Raw genomic sequence first — 18,833 nt, forward strand, 5'->3', positions numbered from 1 at the left:
TTTTTTTTTTTTTTGCTTGGTTTTTCAATATTTCTTTGTTTTTTTTTTGTGTTTTTTTTCTCTTTTTGGTCAGTTTAAATTTTCATAGTTTCTACATTTACGTGGTAAATAAACATTTTGGCAATAGCCATGCTCGTTCAGTCTCCACCGCCGACGCACCACAACATCTTCCAGCTGAGCAGTCTGGAAGTCTCTATGTTTGAGGGATCTGGCAGACTGCCATTCAAGAACAAGCATTTAAGACAGTCCTGTTTAAGGTAGAATGGCCGTGCTGCAGTTGTATTCTGCTCCTCCTGACAAATGTCTCCGGTTGTCCGTAATGAACGTGCTTCTGGCTCATCTTCCATTCTCAGCTCGAATTAATGCAGTAGCATGAGACTTCAGTCCAGCTTAGCCATACTGATGAGCCATGACTCATCATAGTCAAAAGGCACCGAGCATCCAACACAGACTGCGGCTCCTGTACTTCTTTACACATTTCTGCTGATTTACATATCTTAGCATCTTAAATCTAAACAGTTCAGACAAGAGCAAAACTGACAACATCATCACCCTCCCTCAAAAATAGGGACAAAAGTAATGCAAATGTTAAATATTAAACACACAAAACCAACCATAGGTGTTGCCCAAGTCATTCTGCCAACTGTAATTAGGCAACCAGAGCCATGAGAGTTTAACACAGTACAGGTATTTGGCCTTGTCAACAAAACTGGACATTGAATATATTCATGGCATCAGAGGGCTCAACGCCTCTCTAAGATGTTTGTAAGGATGACAGCCGCAACCACACTCGTACAAAAGGTTCAGTGCCAAAGATAATAACAATAATAATAATAATAATAATAATTTTGTGCAGGCTGACCACAAACCTTTCTGCATCTCACAGACAGAAGCCTTCGTTTGATCTATACCAACGTGTTAACGTTAAAATCACAAATTATAAGCTTATTCGGAGCTCCTTCTCACATACATCACAAGGTGACTTTTAATTTTTACACGGTAAAATATTTTAAAACATGTCCTAATTATTGCGGATTCCTTTCTCGTGAACAAATGTCTACAAGCCAGCGTTAAATTAACCAGTGCTTCTCACTGAACGCTGGTCTTTTCAGAATCCATTCAGTGGGTCAGTTACTTAGGGCCTATCAAGACATACTTTTAAATGGTATTTAAACAGTTTTCAAAATTAGCACACAATGTAATGGATCTCAAATACACACTATTAATTTGGCCAGTCCGTATAGGGCAGGTGCCCTAAGAAACTGAGAAAGGCTGAGAACACTACCAACAAAGCAAACATACAATTTAAAGTAGTTTAGAAAATGCAATTCCTTTTAACTGCTTGGAACCCATCAACTGTAGGTCTTCACATTGTAAAGCTGTTTAAATGCCTACTGAGATGAATCGGATGAATTATTATGGATCCTATAAAAGTACCCATAATCAATCTTTATAGCACCCATGCAGAGAGGAAAGCATGTGGAAGATTTAGAAAAAGAAACATCAATGCTAATCTATCTGAATAAGACGACGACCTGCTGTGAGCTGAACGAAGCCACAGCCCAAAGCTTATTGATATTCTTTAGATACTGACTTAAAAGTGCTCATTTAAAAAGAAAGATACAGCCGTTGAACCTTCTCCTACCCTTTGTTAAATTTTGCTCACTATTCCACATTCGAATGAAATATCTGGAAGCCATGTTAAGCAAGCGCCTTTGTCCAGTCACTCATTTCCCTGTAAATTGGCTTTGACCTTTACAGAATTTTGTTACTTGGAGACAGACCGTTGGACACGTCTCTCAATTGAATAGCAACAGCAAAAAACTAACAAAACAAACAAACGGGAAAATATTAATAACAACGACAACTGAATAAAAATAATTGCACATTAACCATCTGGGATAAAGATAAAAAAAAAAAAAAAAAAAAAAGAGGAATGAGTACACACACACACAAGAACAACTAACAAAATTATGTAGGAGAAACACATGCAAAATGACAGTAGGGGCGAGCGATTGCTTTGCACTTTTTTTTTTCTTCTAAAGTTTCACCTTTGGCAAAGATTTTTTTCACAGCAGTACCTTATGTCACACCAGTCAACTCAGAGACAACAAATACAGAGACGGAGAGAGAGATCTCTGCTTGTATTTCTTTGCCTTGACTTCCGTTCTACCACATCCCTCTGTGGCGCTGAATGCTCGTGTCCTATGCGATCATGTATTGGGTGATGGCTCTGAGCGCATACAGCAGCTCGGCCTGCAGACGGGCCTCCATCACTAACAGATTTACATGAACCTAAAACAAAATGACAGAAAGATTTGTAATAAAACACTATCATAAAATATCATGCAGCCATTTAAAGTAGATGGTATATAAAATGCTGTCAAATCGATTAAAAAAAATTAACTAATTGCACATTTTTTTCAGTAATTAATCGCAGCATTGGAGTTTTAAATATTTTTATATTGTAATAATTCAGTTAATCTCCAAACTTAAAGATAGTATATTTTAAATATTTGTTTAATGACATCTTTTTATGAATGAAGGCCAGTATCAGTGATGTCTCTATGACACTGACATTCAACATTACAGTATAACTAAAAGCTATCAATTTAAACATTTATTAGGCTTTAAAAAATAACTTTTAATTTAAGTGAACTTAAAACAATCGTCACATAAACAGATTATAATAAGTGTTATATTTACTAGTCACCTTCCTATAAATATGCAGGAAATATACAGGAATTGAATAAAGTTACCAAACACTTCATTGCATAAATTAATTAAATAGAAAAAATCCTTATTAAAGCTACAATTTTCTGAGTTACTTTGTTCTTTGATTAACATTAATGACACATCACAGCAACTGGTTAATTAGGCTGCTGTGACTTTAATTCATTCTTGTCTTGTAATGCTTGAAAGCATTTGCGTGAATAAGAGCATGATCATGTAATGTCTAGCCAAATTATGACAAAAAACTGAAAACTGTTAAACTGAAAAAAATGTAATTGCATGCATTAACGCGCTAATTTTGACAGCACTAATAATTATATATATTATATATATATTATAATTATATTTTTATATATTTCGGATATATATATATATATATATATATATATATATATATATATATAAATACATCAGTTAAACCATCTCGGAGTATATTTACAATACAAACTGTGCAGTCCAGTAACGTATGTCTAATAGTCACAAGAGTTTGAAAGTCAGTAGGAAGAAAAAAAGTATTTAGAGGTCCAAACTGAATAAAATACGCAATTTGGTGCAGTTGCTGATTTTTATATGGTCAAAAAGTGATGACATTCTGCTAGCTTGTAATGTAAATCAGTGAGATTGTTATAATAATATAGTAAACTACTTGAATAAAATGCATATAAATATCAGTTGTCATTCTATGGGCGTGTGTCCACAAAAGCGTTTTTTCCAGCATCTAACATACTTTTCCAATTGTTTTCAATGGGAGTGCCACGTTTTTTTAGACGCCAGGAGCGTAACGAGGCGCTGAGCGTCTTTTTCATGCTCAATTGCTGAGAGCTCAGCGCTTTTTACCGGTCGCCTCGAGTTAAAGAATGTTCAACTTTGAGTAAAACCCTGCGCTCATCACTGCATTTGTATTTTGTATTTGTATTTTATTTATATAGCACCAATTTAATACAACATTAGTTGTCCAAAGTGCTTCACAGTGCCAAGAAAAAAACAAAAGTAGAAAAAAAAAAATTAATAAAACAATACAAAGCACACATATAACACACATTAAACATCCCTCTCAATCATTAGAACTTGCATTCAGAGTTAAGCAAATGTGATTTCAACATAGCTTTAAAAACAGGTAAAGATTTGATGGATCTAATCGCGACTGGGAGATCGTTCCACAATTTAGGACCGGCTCGAGAGAAGGCTCGATCACCTTTGTGTTTGTATTTTGTCTTAGTTACACTAAGCAGATATTTGTTTTCGGATCTCAAGGATCTTGGCGGAGTATACACTGTCACTTTTTAGCCAGCCGAGTGAGCCAACCAATCAGAGTGCAGGAGGGGCGGGACAAATACAACACCGACCAACTGTCACAACATTCCTGCTGTACAAACGACATCAAAAAGTAGAGAACGGAACAAAATGGATGACAAATTAATATTGCTGGTCTTCGAACATACATAGAAAGTACTCTACATTGTGTCTGCATTTTTAGTCTGAAACAAATTATCTGCGAAATCAATTAACGTGATGCCAAAGCGCGCACAGATAGGTGTTTTCAGCTGGCTAAAAACGTTTGTGGACACACGGCCTATATCTCCCAATAATGTCTTGCTAAGTTGATATTTAAATGCTTAGTTTATTTTAAAAAAAAATCATGACGTATGGATAATCAAGTAAAACTAAAGATCATGTTGATCATTTAGAGGCCTTAGAGATTTCCATATTACATAAGATACAGTAGGCTTTATAGGGTTAAGCAGAAGGTACTGAAGTGTACGCAGCACAAATTTTGACAGGAAATCACCTTCTCTGAAGCTTTGACAGGGGCCCAGGACAGTGGGCATAGAGGGGTCTTGCTAGAGTCGGGGTAGCAGGCCACAGCTTTAATGTAAAGTTTCAGTCCACGCTCCAGTAACCGGTTAACTTCCCCATAATCGTAATCATCATATCTGAAGGCAAACATGTCAACGTGTTATTTTTGCATTTTTCAGCATGTTCAAATATAGTTGATGAGTCACAAGAAAATGTAATGTAGGAGTGTGTAGTTGAAAGCTTGGCTTAAAAATAAACTCGTAAATAAAAATAAAAATGTAAACTAAAACCAAAGTCAAAAGTGTAAAAAAATAAATAAATAAATAAAATATCAGGGAACTGTACCTAATTCCATAGATACAATGAATATAGTTCCAGATGGCTCGTTTGAGATCGGGGCTGTGAGGGAAAGGGAGGGAGGCCACATTGCGGAATCGCTCGTCTAACAAGTGCCCTATATCAGAGTAGAGCCTGTTTACCAACGAAAAACCATGATCCTCCCATGAATAATCCTGCACAGAAACATACACAAATAGAGTTCATTACATCAAGTTTACCACAGAATTTTAAAGATTGTTAAAGATAATTTCTGCATCACTAGTGCCACCAAACAGAATTACTTAAATAGATGACATTTTCAAACAGGTTTCCCCAAACAACATGATTTACTTTTTTATTAATTGAAAGGTCAAAAGAACAGCATTTATGTTGAACAGAACTTTTTGTAACGCTCCATCACTTTTGATCAATTTAATTCAATTCCATCCAATTCCTATTCAAATCAAATGTAGGAAGCCTACTTGAATGAAACAGGGATTTGAGAGGACTTGTCAGTGGCACAAAGTTACCTTTTAAGGTTTTGAGAGTAACGTTAAGTTCTGACAGTCTTGAGAAGGGCGGACATGAGCTGTAATTCTGACCCTTAGTACCCTTTTATGCTACTACTTTTGGTAGGTGACACCCAATGCAATCTCTCAGTCCCCACCTGCACCCGGAATACTTGGAAATGGTCCTCCTCCCGTCTGGCAAATTCCTGGTAGCCGAATTCTGGATCTGTGACGAAGCGGGAGGGGTCTGTGGAGAACATCGCCTCCTCCTCCTCCTCCACATCTAATATAGAGTTGCATTTGAGAAAGAGAAAGGCAGGTTACGAAAGAGAGTCCATGAGGGAGAGATATATACACACAAGAAAAGGCCCTTGTGTAAAAATAACTCGAAACATTCATCCCAATCCAAAATTACGCTTCCTGTTTACAGCAGCGTTGGGAAACATGGTTACATGACACACTGTCTTTAAACTGGTGAACAACATCTTACCAGCATATAGGAGTGTCTGTGAATGGAGTCGGTCTCCTTTTCTTTCCTTGATCTCCTCCTGTGATTTCTGAATTTGTTCTAGAAGGCACGCAACTTCGCAGCTGGAGTCTAGGGACTACAAAAAAAAGGACAAAAAAAAAAGACCACAGTTAAAAATAAAACAAGCAGGTTTTGCCTGTATTTCAACAGACTTCACAATGCTTGCACACTGCTGTAGTAGGGATGTCAAATATAATGTTACTTAACCATGCTGATAGTTAAATTATAAGGTATGACAGCAGTCTTTCTACAGTGTTGATAATGCCAACTCAAAGTATCCAAATTGATCAAGCCAACCATGATTAATATGTGTGCCTATCTTGAAAAATCACAAAGTGAGTAGAAAGACCTTGTTAGTGATGCATGCATATTTGTAGAATACAGTTTTTGTAGTTTTTGTAATACAACTGATGTACACCATGTTCCAAATTATTATGCAAGTGACATTTCAGTTAGATTTCAGTAGAATAAACATTCAGATTTTAGTTTTTCTAAGAAAATGTATGTTTATATGTTTATGTGTGTTTGAGATTGATACCAGTTATCTAAAATGACATGGATAAATAAACAGACAAAATAATTTGCCAGATCTATGGGAAACCCTGCTTAGAGGTTGTTCCACATTATTAAGCAAGTCACAGTTCTCATGCAATATGGGGAGGAAGAAAGATCTTTCTGAAAATGAAAAGCATGAAATGGTGCAATGTTGTGCAAAAGGCATGAAAACAATTAATATTGTGGTATTTGAAGCTTCTGGTGTTTCTGGAGTCTCAAGAAGCTCTCCATGCAGGCTGGCAGTTGTGCATAAAGATGCATTTCAGCCACTCCAAACCAAACCTCACAAAGAGAAACATTTACAGTGGGTTTAGAAATACATGAAGACTCATTTTTTAAATAGTTTTATTCACTGAATAATGCCGTACTACAATGGATGGTCTAAATGGATGGATTTCTGGATGGTTGGTGAATGGCCACCATGTTCCAACAAGAATGTGACGTCAGCAAGGAGCTGCCGGGTGATGATTTGGGCTGGAATATTGGGAAGTGAGATGGAAGGTCCCTTTAGGGTCTCTGAAGGTATTAAAATTACTTTTGCAAGATATGTGGAGTTCATAATTGGCCATTTTCAGCTATGGATAGTGCCTTCTGAAATACAGTGCACTATGCACTATCCCATGCTGCAAAAAAACACCACAGCAATAAAACTGTTTGAAAATGTATTTCTAAACCCACTGTAAATGTTTCTTTTAGTGAGGTTCGGTTTGGAGTGGCTGAACTGCATCTTTAGGCACAACTTTCAGCCTGCATGGAGAGCTTCTCAAGACTCCAGAAACACCAACAGCTTCAAATACCTGTTTGCTGCTCAACACTGGCTTTTTTTTGTATATCTGCCCTTTTAATACAATTAATTTTTTTGACAGGAACTTTCATTAACAAGCCTTTATCTGACCGAGTTCTGCTGTGCTCTAAATCACTCACAAATCTTATGATAACTGAATGGAGATTATCGAATTCACACAATAGTTGTTTTCATGCCTTTTGCACAACATTGGGCCATTTCGTGCTTTTCATCTTCAGAAAGATCGATCTTCCTCCCCATATTGCATGAGAACTGTGACTTGCTTAATTTGGAACAACCTCTAAGTAGGGTTTTCATAGACCTGGCAAATTATTTTGTCTGAGACTGATACCAGTTATCTAAAAAGACATGGATAAATAAACATTTCTTAGAAAAACTAAAATCTGAATGTTTATTCTACTGAGATCTAACTGATATGTCACTTGCATAATAATTTGGAACGCAGTGTAGTTTTTACACTACCATTCAAAAGTGTCTTATGCTCACCAATTTATTTGATCAAAAATGCAGTAAAAAAAGTAATATTGTAAAATATTATTACACTTTAAAATGACAGTTTTCCATTAAGTGACGTAGGGCAGACATTTTGCAAGAATTGGGTAAATAATGTTTTGCAGTGGGTCGTTTTTGGTGTTGTTTAGGTGTTCTTTGATACGTTTTGTTTGTTCAGTTGTTTGTTCAGTTGTTTTTTTCTTTATAATTATGTTCATATAGGGAATGTATAGGATTTTTATTTGTTTTTGGATAAATTAACAAAACCTGTTTTTTACTATGATATATTTTAAAATGTAATTTATTCCTGTTGAATTTTCAGCATCATTACTCCAATCTTCAGTGTCAAATGATCCTTCAGAAATCATTCTAATATGCTGATTTACTGCTCAAGAAACATTTATTATTATTAATGATAAAAACAGTTGTGCTGCTTAATATTTTTGTGGACACTATGACACAAATAGATTTTGTTATTTGATGTAGAAAATTCAAAAAGATTTTTTTCTTTTATTTGTAATAGAAATCTTTTGTAATATTATAAATGTGTTTTCTGGCACTTCAGATCACTTTAATGTGCCCTTGCTGAATAAAAGTATTAACTTTTTAAAAAATCCTATCAACTCCAAATTGAGTAGTGTACATTTGAACAGTAGTGTATATTTGATACTTTTTTTTAAATTTCTGAATGTTTACTTGAATACTGATAGTGCAGTTAAATATTTATAAAAAAAAAAATCCACTGTTTACGTAATTTGCATCAGTGATGTATTGCTTGTAATTTGTTTGTTTTTTTCCTCTTTCAGCAATGTGTTATGAACTGAAAAATACTTAAACACTACATTATTTAATTTTTAAGGGCATTGATTTATTTTAAAAGTTAAATACATTTTAAATTAACATTTACATTTAATTTTAACCAATATTAACAAATTAAAAGTGCTCAGTAGTGTATTAACAGTGGAAAACCTTGAAATCTTCCTGGTATGAGTAATTACTACTGTACTTTTGGTATTGTGATGACTCTGCTGTATATTTTATCTGATTTCTGTTATTTACCAGCTGCTTCATCCAAACCTGAAACATAATTCAGAGTCAAACATCTTTTACCAACTGCAACTGTAGTGAATGATCATTCGTACCCTTCGCCGTGGTGCTTTCTCTGTGGGTCCAGCAGGGGGTGGTGATAAGGCTGTGTTGCCATTGGCAGCATCACAAAGACAGTAGCCAGGGGGCGTGCCGTGATGCACTCTGAGAATGGGAGTGGCGTCCGAGTCAGAACCAGAACCAAAAACAAAACTGCAAAGGGAGTGACAGTGGGCCAGCAGAACCACAGCTTGAACAAGCTCAGCCAGAGACCAGCACTGCTCTCCCGTCTTGAGCAGAGCCTGTATGTGCGAGCGTGCCGTGAGCCAAGGCTGATGGGCCAGGACCTTGCTGATGTGGTCAAGGTGCCGTAGACGTGGGGGTGCAGCCTCCAGCCCCTGAAGCCATAACGGGTCTCCGCCCACACGCAGAAACTGGGCTGAGTGCAGAGACACCAGGTACCCACAGTGATGCCGTGCTGCAGCCTGAAACACAAATATGTGTCATCAAATAAAAGCAATAAAGTTGAGATGTTATTTGAGCCTATATTTGTCCTATTGTTTGTAATTTGCTTCCTTGTTCTTATTTTTATTAACAAACTAGCTGAAGTAAAATAAAATGTCTCATAATGTGACTTTGGCCATATTGCCTGGTCATTCTGTTCTTACCATGATGGCAATGTAGTGGCGGTAGGGCAGAGGCAATGGGCCATCCATATAGAGGATGTAGTGCTGTGTGCGCAGGAAACTCTCCAGGTACTGTGGGTGAGAGGCCATCTGCTGAGACACCGTATCCAGACGCCCCCTGTTGGCCAGAGCCTTCATGCACAAGAGAGAAGCACGGTCTTTCTCAGAGTTCACCATCACCTGCCAAATAATTTAAAAAACAACACTGAGAAATTTACATACAAAAGGAGGATAAAAAGAGCATACCTCTTCAGTGCAGTTTTTGCATTGAAAGTTTGTGAATCTCAAAGGGAGCCACCTTAAAATGAAATTCACTAGTGCTTGAAGCTTTCCCAACAGAAAGAAATAAAGAAATAGTAGCAAACAAACATGGCTTCTGCCACGGGTCCTGTGGGTATCGAGGGACAGCAATAGACATTCCACACTAAGTGTGACCCACTGCCAGTTTGGCCTCCTTTAGTATACAGAATAGACAGACGTCTGTCGACCTCAATCTCCCACTTTCACACCCCAAGATGCTTAAAATACATCCAGATGATAAAAACAGCAACTGGACACCATACCTATGTATAATCACTGGCACAGCTTGGGAGCTGTGGCTCAATCATCCGTGTTTAGCATATGGAGTCTATTTTAGACAATTGAGACACCTTGTGGAAAGGAAGTTGATGTGAAAATAGCAAATATAATGTCCTAGTGCCTTTGTTTCATTGGTGTTGAGATCTGCTGACTCATGTCTTCATGCTCTTAACTGCTGACTGTGAAGGCCAATCGAGGCCTTGTTCCTGTGCCTTTGCCCTGCTTTTTGTCTGACTGTGGGATTATGGAAATCCTGCCCACTCCCCTCCTGTTTCAGCGACTCACAGAGAGAGAGAGAGAGAGAGAGAGAGAGAGCGAGAGAGGCCCTGTTTACACCTGGTATTAAGACGCATTTTGGTCGATCGGACCACAAGTAGACGAGGAAGACACATATCCGTTTACATCTGGTGTTTAAATTTGTCTCTTTATCCACTTTCAACCACTTCTGTCCGGATATCTTTGAGGTGAAGATCTATGGGTGGGTAAATGTTTGGGGTTTTTCACATCTTTCTATCTAATGGACAAAATAAGCTTGCACAATTTACATATGAATGTGCACAGAGACAACAGAAAAACATACAGTTTCAGTTTCTGCTCTGATAGCCGCAAGACCGGCCGAATGCAGTGAATGGTGAGAGAACATTGTGCTTGGTACATTTTTTGTCTTTAAACCAAACTTTGATATCCAGCCAACAAAGTTTAAATCACACTTCCCATAATGTGTACGCATTATGTCAGTAGGTGGAGAGTAGGCGGTCGTTTGTGGCTGTTCAAACACATTTGACCACATGAGCTTCTACACTACAAAAGCAATCTGGTCGAATGGTTTTTTGACTACCTCTGGAAGTGGTCCAAAGTGGACAAGCTCAAAACATTTTAGACCCCATTTACACCTGTATTAATTAGTAGTGCAAGAACAACTTAATAATAATAACAATAAATAGTTCACCAAAATGTAGTTGCATTCTCCGCTTTGAAACCATCTAATTTTTCTGGTGGTGGGGAAACTAGGAAGCAATTATTACCAATTTCACAATTCCACACAAAAATACGTCACATTGTGGAAGTTCGGCACATTTCAAATAACACTTAAGTTTCAAAAGTACATTTTGACACAATAATGGCTCTGTGGAAATGGTAGATTTTTGATTAACGAAGCAGTGGAACTACAATGTGTCTAAGCTAGGGCTGCACAGCATGGGCAAAAACATAACATTCGATATTGATATAACATGATATTCATTTTATACCACTAATGGGGAAGGAAATGCATTCCACATGTATGTTAGACCTCAAGAATGAATGTAAATATCTCCACAGGGTAATCAACCTTTTTAATTTAGGGACCCACAAAATCATCTTTTTATTTTTTCTTTGAAGTACATTTTACTATAAAATAGAAAAATATGTCAATATCTTCAAGTTAAACTGAACTTTTATTTTGCCAGTTTGTCCTGTAGACCTTTTAGTTTCAATGTATACTTGACAATAGCTTTTCTCAAATGAAACCGTGAAATGCTCATGAGGTGAATTCTCAGAGCAGCACCGGAGATGAAGTTCATGTGTACTGTCCTCATATAGTGTGACGGCAGACCATGAAAAAAAACGGACAAAACTGAGCCGCTCATTCACACAGAGACAGACAAAACCTTTTAGTCACACGCACCTAATCATCTAGATGTGGGCTAGTTATCATTGTTCGTATGTGATATGAGTTTTAGTGTTCGACAGTATGTACTGGCAGCAGTTATTCCTTTGAGTAAACCGCTGCTCCGTGAGTCTAGCTGGAGTTCAGTTACACTTTTCTTTTGGTGGGGGATGGAGAAGATGAGCTCCAACAGAATGCAAACCAACATGAACGTGGTCACGTAATGAATGAAATCTTGTTACAGTTACGGGGGACAACTGAGGGCCGTGGCCAAAACAGCTCTGAGCCATCATAACTCTTCCTGACAGTACTGAAGATTCACACTGATAGCACAGCGCGTACTGCACCTAAAATCCCTTTGAGTCACTAGTACATATTTTATGGCTCCAAAAAACCACTTAAACTTACATTAAAGAATTGATATTATTAAGCCAACTGAAAGTCTACTCACTTTCTTTAGTGATGATTGTGAGGGAAAGTATGTGGGTAATAAATTATGCTCTGGCCTACGGACTAACCTTCCCTTCCCAGCTCTTCATACAGCGGCTGACTGAAAGGAGAGGGTTATAAATAGTTCTGGGGGACAGCTGAGATAGCACTTGCATAGATAAGATAGAAACGCCATTCCTACGCAAGTGACACCACGAAGAAACAAAGATATCATAAACATCTCTCCAGTCAGGTTCTTTGAGTAAACATGCATGCAAGAGTATGAACTTAAACACAAGACTAAACCTTCAGTCAATATTTGCATCTTAACCCAGTTTAATGTGCATTTTTATCGAAATGGAGTTCTGCATTGAGGTGCAAACTGTGGTTTGTTCTCGATTTGGAAAATGTGTCAGCATAACCTGTTTACTGAGGTATTTGAATGACTGAAACTCAACATAAAGGGTCATTTCTCCCCCCAAAAATGCAAAACTGTTTTAAACATGTTTTTAGTACATTTTTATAGATCTGAAAGTGTTAATTATCTTGCTGGCAATGCAGGCCTCACTGAGCCATCGGATTTTATGAAAAATATCTTAATTTGTGTTCTGAAGATGAACGAAGGTCTTACAGGTGTGGAACGACATGAGGGTGAGTAATAAATGACATCATTTTCAATTTTGGGTGAACTAACCCTTTAATATTAAGATGATTTTTTAAATAAACACTAAAGCTGGTTAATGACAGATTTTGAGAGGCACAATGATGAAACAGGAACAAAGACACTCTTTTCCATCAAGAGAAAATATCCGGGTCAAGTCGCCGCTGAAAATACGATACGTTTCTGCCTGAGATAGGGTGTCTTGTCATTCAACAGAGTCAAGGATTGCAAAACATGTGCAAGCAAAACATGCCATGCAAAAGCACCATGGTCTAACATTACAGTTACCTAGAAAGTCAGGCATTTTGATACACGTTCCAGATCAAGTGGCAATTTTACATAACTTCCATAAATTTGCTCTGTGTTCAAAATGACACACTATACACATATACTATGTATTATGTACTCTACTTTCTAGTGTATGAACTTTATAAGGTTATTTTTGTCATTAAAGGTGCCCTAGAACCAGTTTTTACAAGATGTAATATAAGTCTAAGGTGTCCCCTGAATGTATCTGTGAGGTTTCAGCTCAAAATACCCCATAGATTTTTTTAAATGATTTTTTTTAACTGCCTATTTTGGGGCATCATTAACTATGCACCGATTCAGGCTGCGGCCCCTTTAAATCTCGCGCTCCCTGCCCCCCTTGAGTTCTCAACTATAATACATTGCATTTACAAAGTTCACACAGCTAATATAACCCTCAAATGGACCTTTAAAAGATGTTCATCATGCATAGTGCATGCGTCGGATCATGCGAGTACAGTATTTATTTGGATGTTTACATTTGATTCTGAATGAGTTTGATAGTGCTCTGTGGCTAAAGCTAACATTACACACTGTTGGAGAGATTCATAAAGAATGAAGTTGTGTTTATGAATTATACAGACTGCAAGTGTTTAATAATGAAAATTCTCTTGTCTCCGTGAATACAGTAAGAAACGATGGTAACTTTAACCACATTTAACAGTACATTAGCAACATGCTAACAAAACATTTAGAAAGACAATTCACAAATATCACTAAAAATATCATGTTATCATGGATCATGTCAGTTATTATTGCTCCATCTGTCATTTTTCACTATTGTCCTTGCTTGCTTACCTAGTCTGATGATTCAGCTGTGCACAGATCCAGACATTAATACTGGCTGCCCTTGTCTAATGCCTTGTACATGGGCTGGCATATGCAAATATTGGGGGCGTACATATTAATGATCTAGACTGTTACGTAACAGTCGGTGTTATGTTAAGATTCCCCTGTTTTCCGGAGGTCTTTTAAACAAATGAGATTTACATAAGAAGGAGGAAGCAATGGAGTTTGAAACTCACTGTATGTCTTTTCAATGTACTGAACTCTTGTTCAACTATGCCAAGGTAAATTCAATTTTTGATTATAGGGCACCTTTAAACAGTCTGATAGCCCCTCTACCTCTGGTACGCGAGTAAAGCTGTGGCAGTAAAATATATGAAGTTTACAACATTTTACACTTCATTTTTTCAGTTAATTAAGTGCATCATCTGGGAATTTTTTTTTGGGTGGGGGGCAGTTTTTTCAGTATGAACACTATTTATAGATACTGTATGTATTTTGCACTCTAAGTTTTAAGACTACAGAAGTGAAAATACAGGCCATACTGCTAATAGAGCACAAGCCATATAGGGACAAGTCATTTAAATGGGATTAAGATGCTGAAGTCAGCTTCAAACAACAGATCAAACATTAGTCTCCATTGGGACGCTAGTACAATTGCACTTTTCCTGGTAAACAGATCACATGTCTCAGAGTCTGTTCGCAATGCCCAAAACTCCTCAGCAGTGACCCAGAAAAACAAGCAACTGCAAATACAGTTATATTCAACATCATGGTTCAATACGGAGTGTTACTTTCATAGCCTGTACCGGCAGCTGCTCAAAATCACAAGGGGGAGTCTGTATACCTGGAACGGGACAAAACAACTTGCAATTAACTACTAATGAAACTTTAGAGGGAAATTAGAGACAAATGCAAAGTCAGATGAGAGGCTGAGAGACATTCACACACCCACACAGATGCGGTTCAACGAAACGCTGCAACAGATGCTGTCAACTGAGGATTTTTAATATATATACTAAAACTGTGATCAACAAAATTTAAAAGGACAAACCTGACATTTAAAGTATAAAGTTCATACATAACACCAGCCCAGTTCTTGGTCAACCGTGCAAGGTTATTTTGAAACTTGGGCCGATATTTGTCTATACAGGATGCCTCATCAGCACCAGTAACATGCACCGACATGTCTTTACCAACAGTCAACACGAAACAGGAAGTCAGTCTCATATCCTCTTGGCGAGTCCCTCTACGATTCAGCTGAAATCTTATTTATTGGGTAAAGATGGCACTTTCAGCAATCATAATTCCTGTTTCTGTGAACAATGACGGCATGCATGGCCTTTACATAATTTATTTGTACATTAGAAGTTATTTGTTAGATAAAAACGAGTTAATGCGCGATATGTGTGATATTGCAGAAAAAAAAAAAAAAAAAACGCATGATCACAACATGAACAAACAAAACAGCTTTAAGATTTGAATACATTTGCATGTACTCTTGCATTGAGATTTGAATGAGTTAAAGTGTTTATTCTAGCTGGTCAAAAGGTCCAAATACCAAAAAAAGGGAAAAAAATAAAAAGGGAATAGAGAACTTAAAAGGGACAGTCCACTCAAAAAAGAAAATTTACTCCAAAATGAAATCGTTAACTCACAGTTCTACACCTATATGACCTGTTCTTCTGTGGAACATAAAAGACTGAGAAATTGCTTTTATTTTTTGCAAACAACGGTTTGTCATTTTATGTTCCACAGAAAAAAAAAGAAAAAAAAAAAAGTCATACGGGTTTGAAGGTGAGTAACTGATGACTGAATTTTTGTGTGAATTATCTCTTTAAGTGTGCAACATATTGTCCTTCACTAAACCAAATAACCAAGAAAGCAGACATAGTGAAAACAGACAAATATAAGCCTACAGCTCATCTTTTGTCATTTGAGGACGGTCTAAACATGACGCTCTAAATGGCGGGGGGATTCAGTTTAGGGCCCGAGTCCAGAATAAGAGCAAGACGCGATATTCAATCTGCATTCTCAGAAGGCCTGGAGGGCTCCATGCTTGACATGCGCAAATGTCTGAACTGCAGTTGCACAAACCCCATCGCTCTGTCTCTGTACAAAGGAAACACTATTTTGGCCTGCCAACCTGGAAGCCAGGAAGAACAAAACAGCCAGCTGCACCTCACTGGGGGTTGGACTGAAACAAGCCCTGCAGCAAACACACACACACACACAGTAACACACAAACAGACAAACATGGCAAGCCACATATGGATGCAGTCAGACAACCAGGAAGACTGACATTTACATCAGCAGACAGTGTGACATACATTCAGCAGCTTGCGTATGACGGACAGTGAAGCGAAGGAAGATTATAGAGCTGTTTGGAAAGTCCGAGCTTTGGTCTGCTGGTGAAATTGGTTAATTATGTTAGCGTTGTGGTCTTCATATCCAGAAGTGAATCATGGTGTCAGTTATTCCTCTTCTATATATTATCCTCTTCCTCAATGTAAGCCACATAACAGATTGCTATTGCATTATTTATTTATCTATCCTTAAATTTAACCAGGAAGATCCCATTGAGATATCATAATCTGGTCAAAACGGGAGCACACATAGTTCCATACAAATAACAAAAACAAAACAATCCAACAAATCAAATAGGCCAAAGGTCAAGTGAAGCACTTACAAGACTCTATGTCATTTGAGGACTGTCTAAACATGACGCTCTAAATGGCAGGGGCATTACAATGTTTAATTAATGAGTTTTTCAATGTTTTTCGACTAATTTTACCATAATGTTCTGACCAGGATTGTCAGTATATATATATATATATATATATATTTATTTTTATTTTTTCAAAGATGCAGTCTATGTGAAAAACATCAAGGAAGCTTTGAAACGCACTGTGCCACTTCTCACCTACAGACATTTTCACAAAGAGTGTCTATCACAAAAGGACTATTGGTTAGTTAAGGGAAAAAAGGGAACGAGTTTATTATGCTAACAATCCAAGTACAAGCCTAGGGGATTTTTTTTTTTATGGGCTGGCAAATGAGAGCATATTTCTGAGAAATGATTAAATGATACATTCCTCTATTGTTCTCCTGTATGCGGAGCAGCGCCGTCACAACAGCGGCCCCCTCAGGTTGCAGAGGGTACTGCAGGCGAATGAGGAGAAAAACAACTTTGATTGGCAGTACATCAGCATCACATCGCACAAATGGAGAAAGAGGAAAAAAAACCTCACACTTACCAACACCAAAAAGTCAAGCATGTTAATAAATGTTACATCTTCCCTTAGAGTCGTGCAGACTGTCGTGTCTTAGGGTTGTAACTACAAATGTCTTTGTGTCCGCGCGACATGAACTGCGAAAAAACACTACGACAGCGCTACAGACATGACAGATTCTCATTTTCAAATGCTTTAAGCTTTGACAGGATGATAAAGCACACAGTTGCAATGAGACATTAATACCAGCGGTACTCACAATGAGTTAAATCAATGTTCCTATGCTGATCAATTATCTTCATGCATAAAACAAGACCTTTTTAACAACTCAACAAAGGGCTCAGACGTCAAACACACAAAACTTCAACAAGCTAGCATTAAAAAAAGCCTATTGTCATGTAGGTAGATCAGTTCTTTAAACCCATAACCATGACTTAATCTGCACCAAAGGCTTTCAAGACTGTTCCAGACTGCAGTCTTAATTCCCCATGAAGCTTAAATGCAGAATATCTCCAGCATTAACAGTTTTCAAATGCAAACCTTTTATATTAGTTGCAATATGAAACAATGGCCCTATGAACTGAGCATATGCGCGACAAAAAAGCTGATATTACTCTTTGCTTTAAATGCAATGGATTTGCAGCTCTTCATGACATAAAACGCAAAATAAAATGACAGAGCATCAGTATTGTGCGAGTTCAAACCCGACTTGTGTTACAGATACAGCAGGACAAACGTCCTCAAAGTCAAATTAACTGTAAGTATGCAGGTTTACACGGTGTAAACACTTTTGTCTTGTCATAAATGAACTTTATTTGAGGAACAATGAATAATTAACGCAACGAATTAGCGTTTAAAACTCGAAGTGAAAAGTAGCATCAGAAAGTCACATATAAAACGGATTGGTTCTGCAAATATGTGAATCATGACATTCGCGAGTGCTTAAAAATAACGGATATTTTCTATGGCGATGAGTCTTTTCTTTCAAAGAGGGACTTTTGAATATGTATTCAGAAATAATGACACATATATGCGATTGAGGAGCGTTTTTATCATGAATGAATGAACGACATTAAAGAGTCAAGCTTTTGCTAAGTAGATGAACTGTCAACTTTGAAACTTCCCTGCAAGAGTCTAGGTTTACAGTTAATATCTTTACTTCAGTGATATGTTACCTGATTTTGAACAAATTGACACTGGGTTCCAAGGCGATAATCCATGTTTTTCGTGCAGATGATCATTTTCCTCCCTGTAAGTGCATGAATGCGGCTCCTCTGGCTTTCTTGGTTCTTCTTACCGACTCGCTAACAAAGGCCAAGCCGCTCTGAGATCTACATGTCCGGACATACAGCTGCAGTGTCAGTGGGTGAAAAAACAGTTGACTGACACTTCCACAGCGACGGTGTCCAATCAGAGCGTTTGGAAGGCGGGTCTAAGAGTGGGGCGATGGCCAATCAGCTTTCAGTACTGATTTGTTTTGTGACGGCTGTGTTTGTCCGACATCCGAGCCAATGAGCGCTGTCATGTGGTGGAAAAGTACCTGTCTGTTAAGCCAGTTAAACCCGCCTACTTTCATGACGCAATGCAGCTTGACAATATCGCCCTGAGAATAACTTATAGCTTGTTTTGAATGAATTATTTGGCCGTTATTTATTACTGGAACAAACCTGTAATGGACAAC

The 18,833-nt window shown here is 37.6% G+C and overlaps 1 protein-coding gene across 1 annotated transcript; it reads right to left on the reverse strand.

The window, feature by feature from the left end:
* Positions 1–20: 20 nt before the first annotated feature.
* sesn4 (sestrin 4) lies at positions 21–18,481 on the reverse strand. The gene is made up of 8 exons (XM_067386366.1): positions 18,328–18,481; positions 9,493–9,690; positions 8,881–9,309; positions 5,848–5,962; positions 5,516–5,640; positions 4,876–5,042; positions 4,523–4,667; positions 21–2,295 (listed from the first exon to the last, which is right to left on the reverse strand). Exons 1-8 carry the CDS (start codon positions 18,391–18,393, stop codon positions 2,206–2,208), a joined length of 1,335 nt encoding a protein of 444 aa, XP_067242467.1. The 5' UTR covers positions 18,394–18,481; the 3' UTR covers positions 21–2,205.
* Between the last annotated feature and the right edge of the window lie 352 nt (positions 18,482–18,833).

Source organism: Chanodichthys erythropterus, chromosome 1, assembly GCF_024489055.1.
Source record: "Chanodichthys erythropterus isolate Z2021 chromosome 1, ASM2448905v1, whole genome shotgun sequence".
NCBI classification, from domain to species: domain Eukaryota; kingdom Metazoa; phylum Chordata; class Actinopteri; order Cypriniformes; family Xenocyprididae; genus Chanodichthys; species Chanodichthys erythropterus.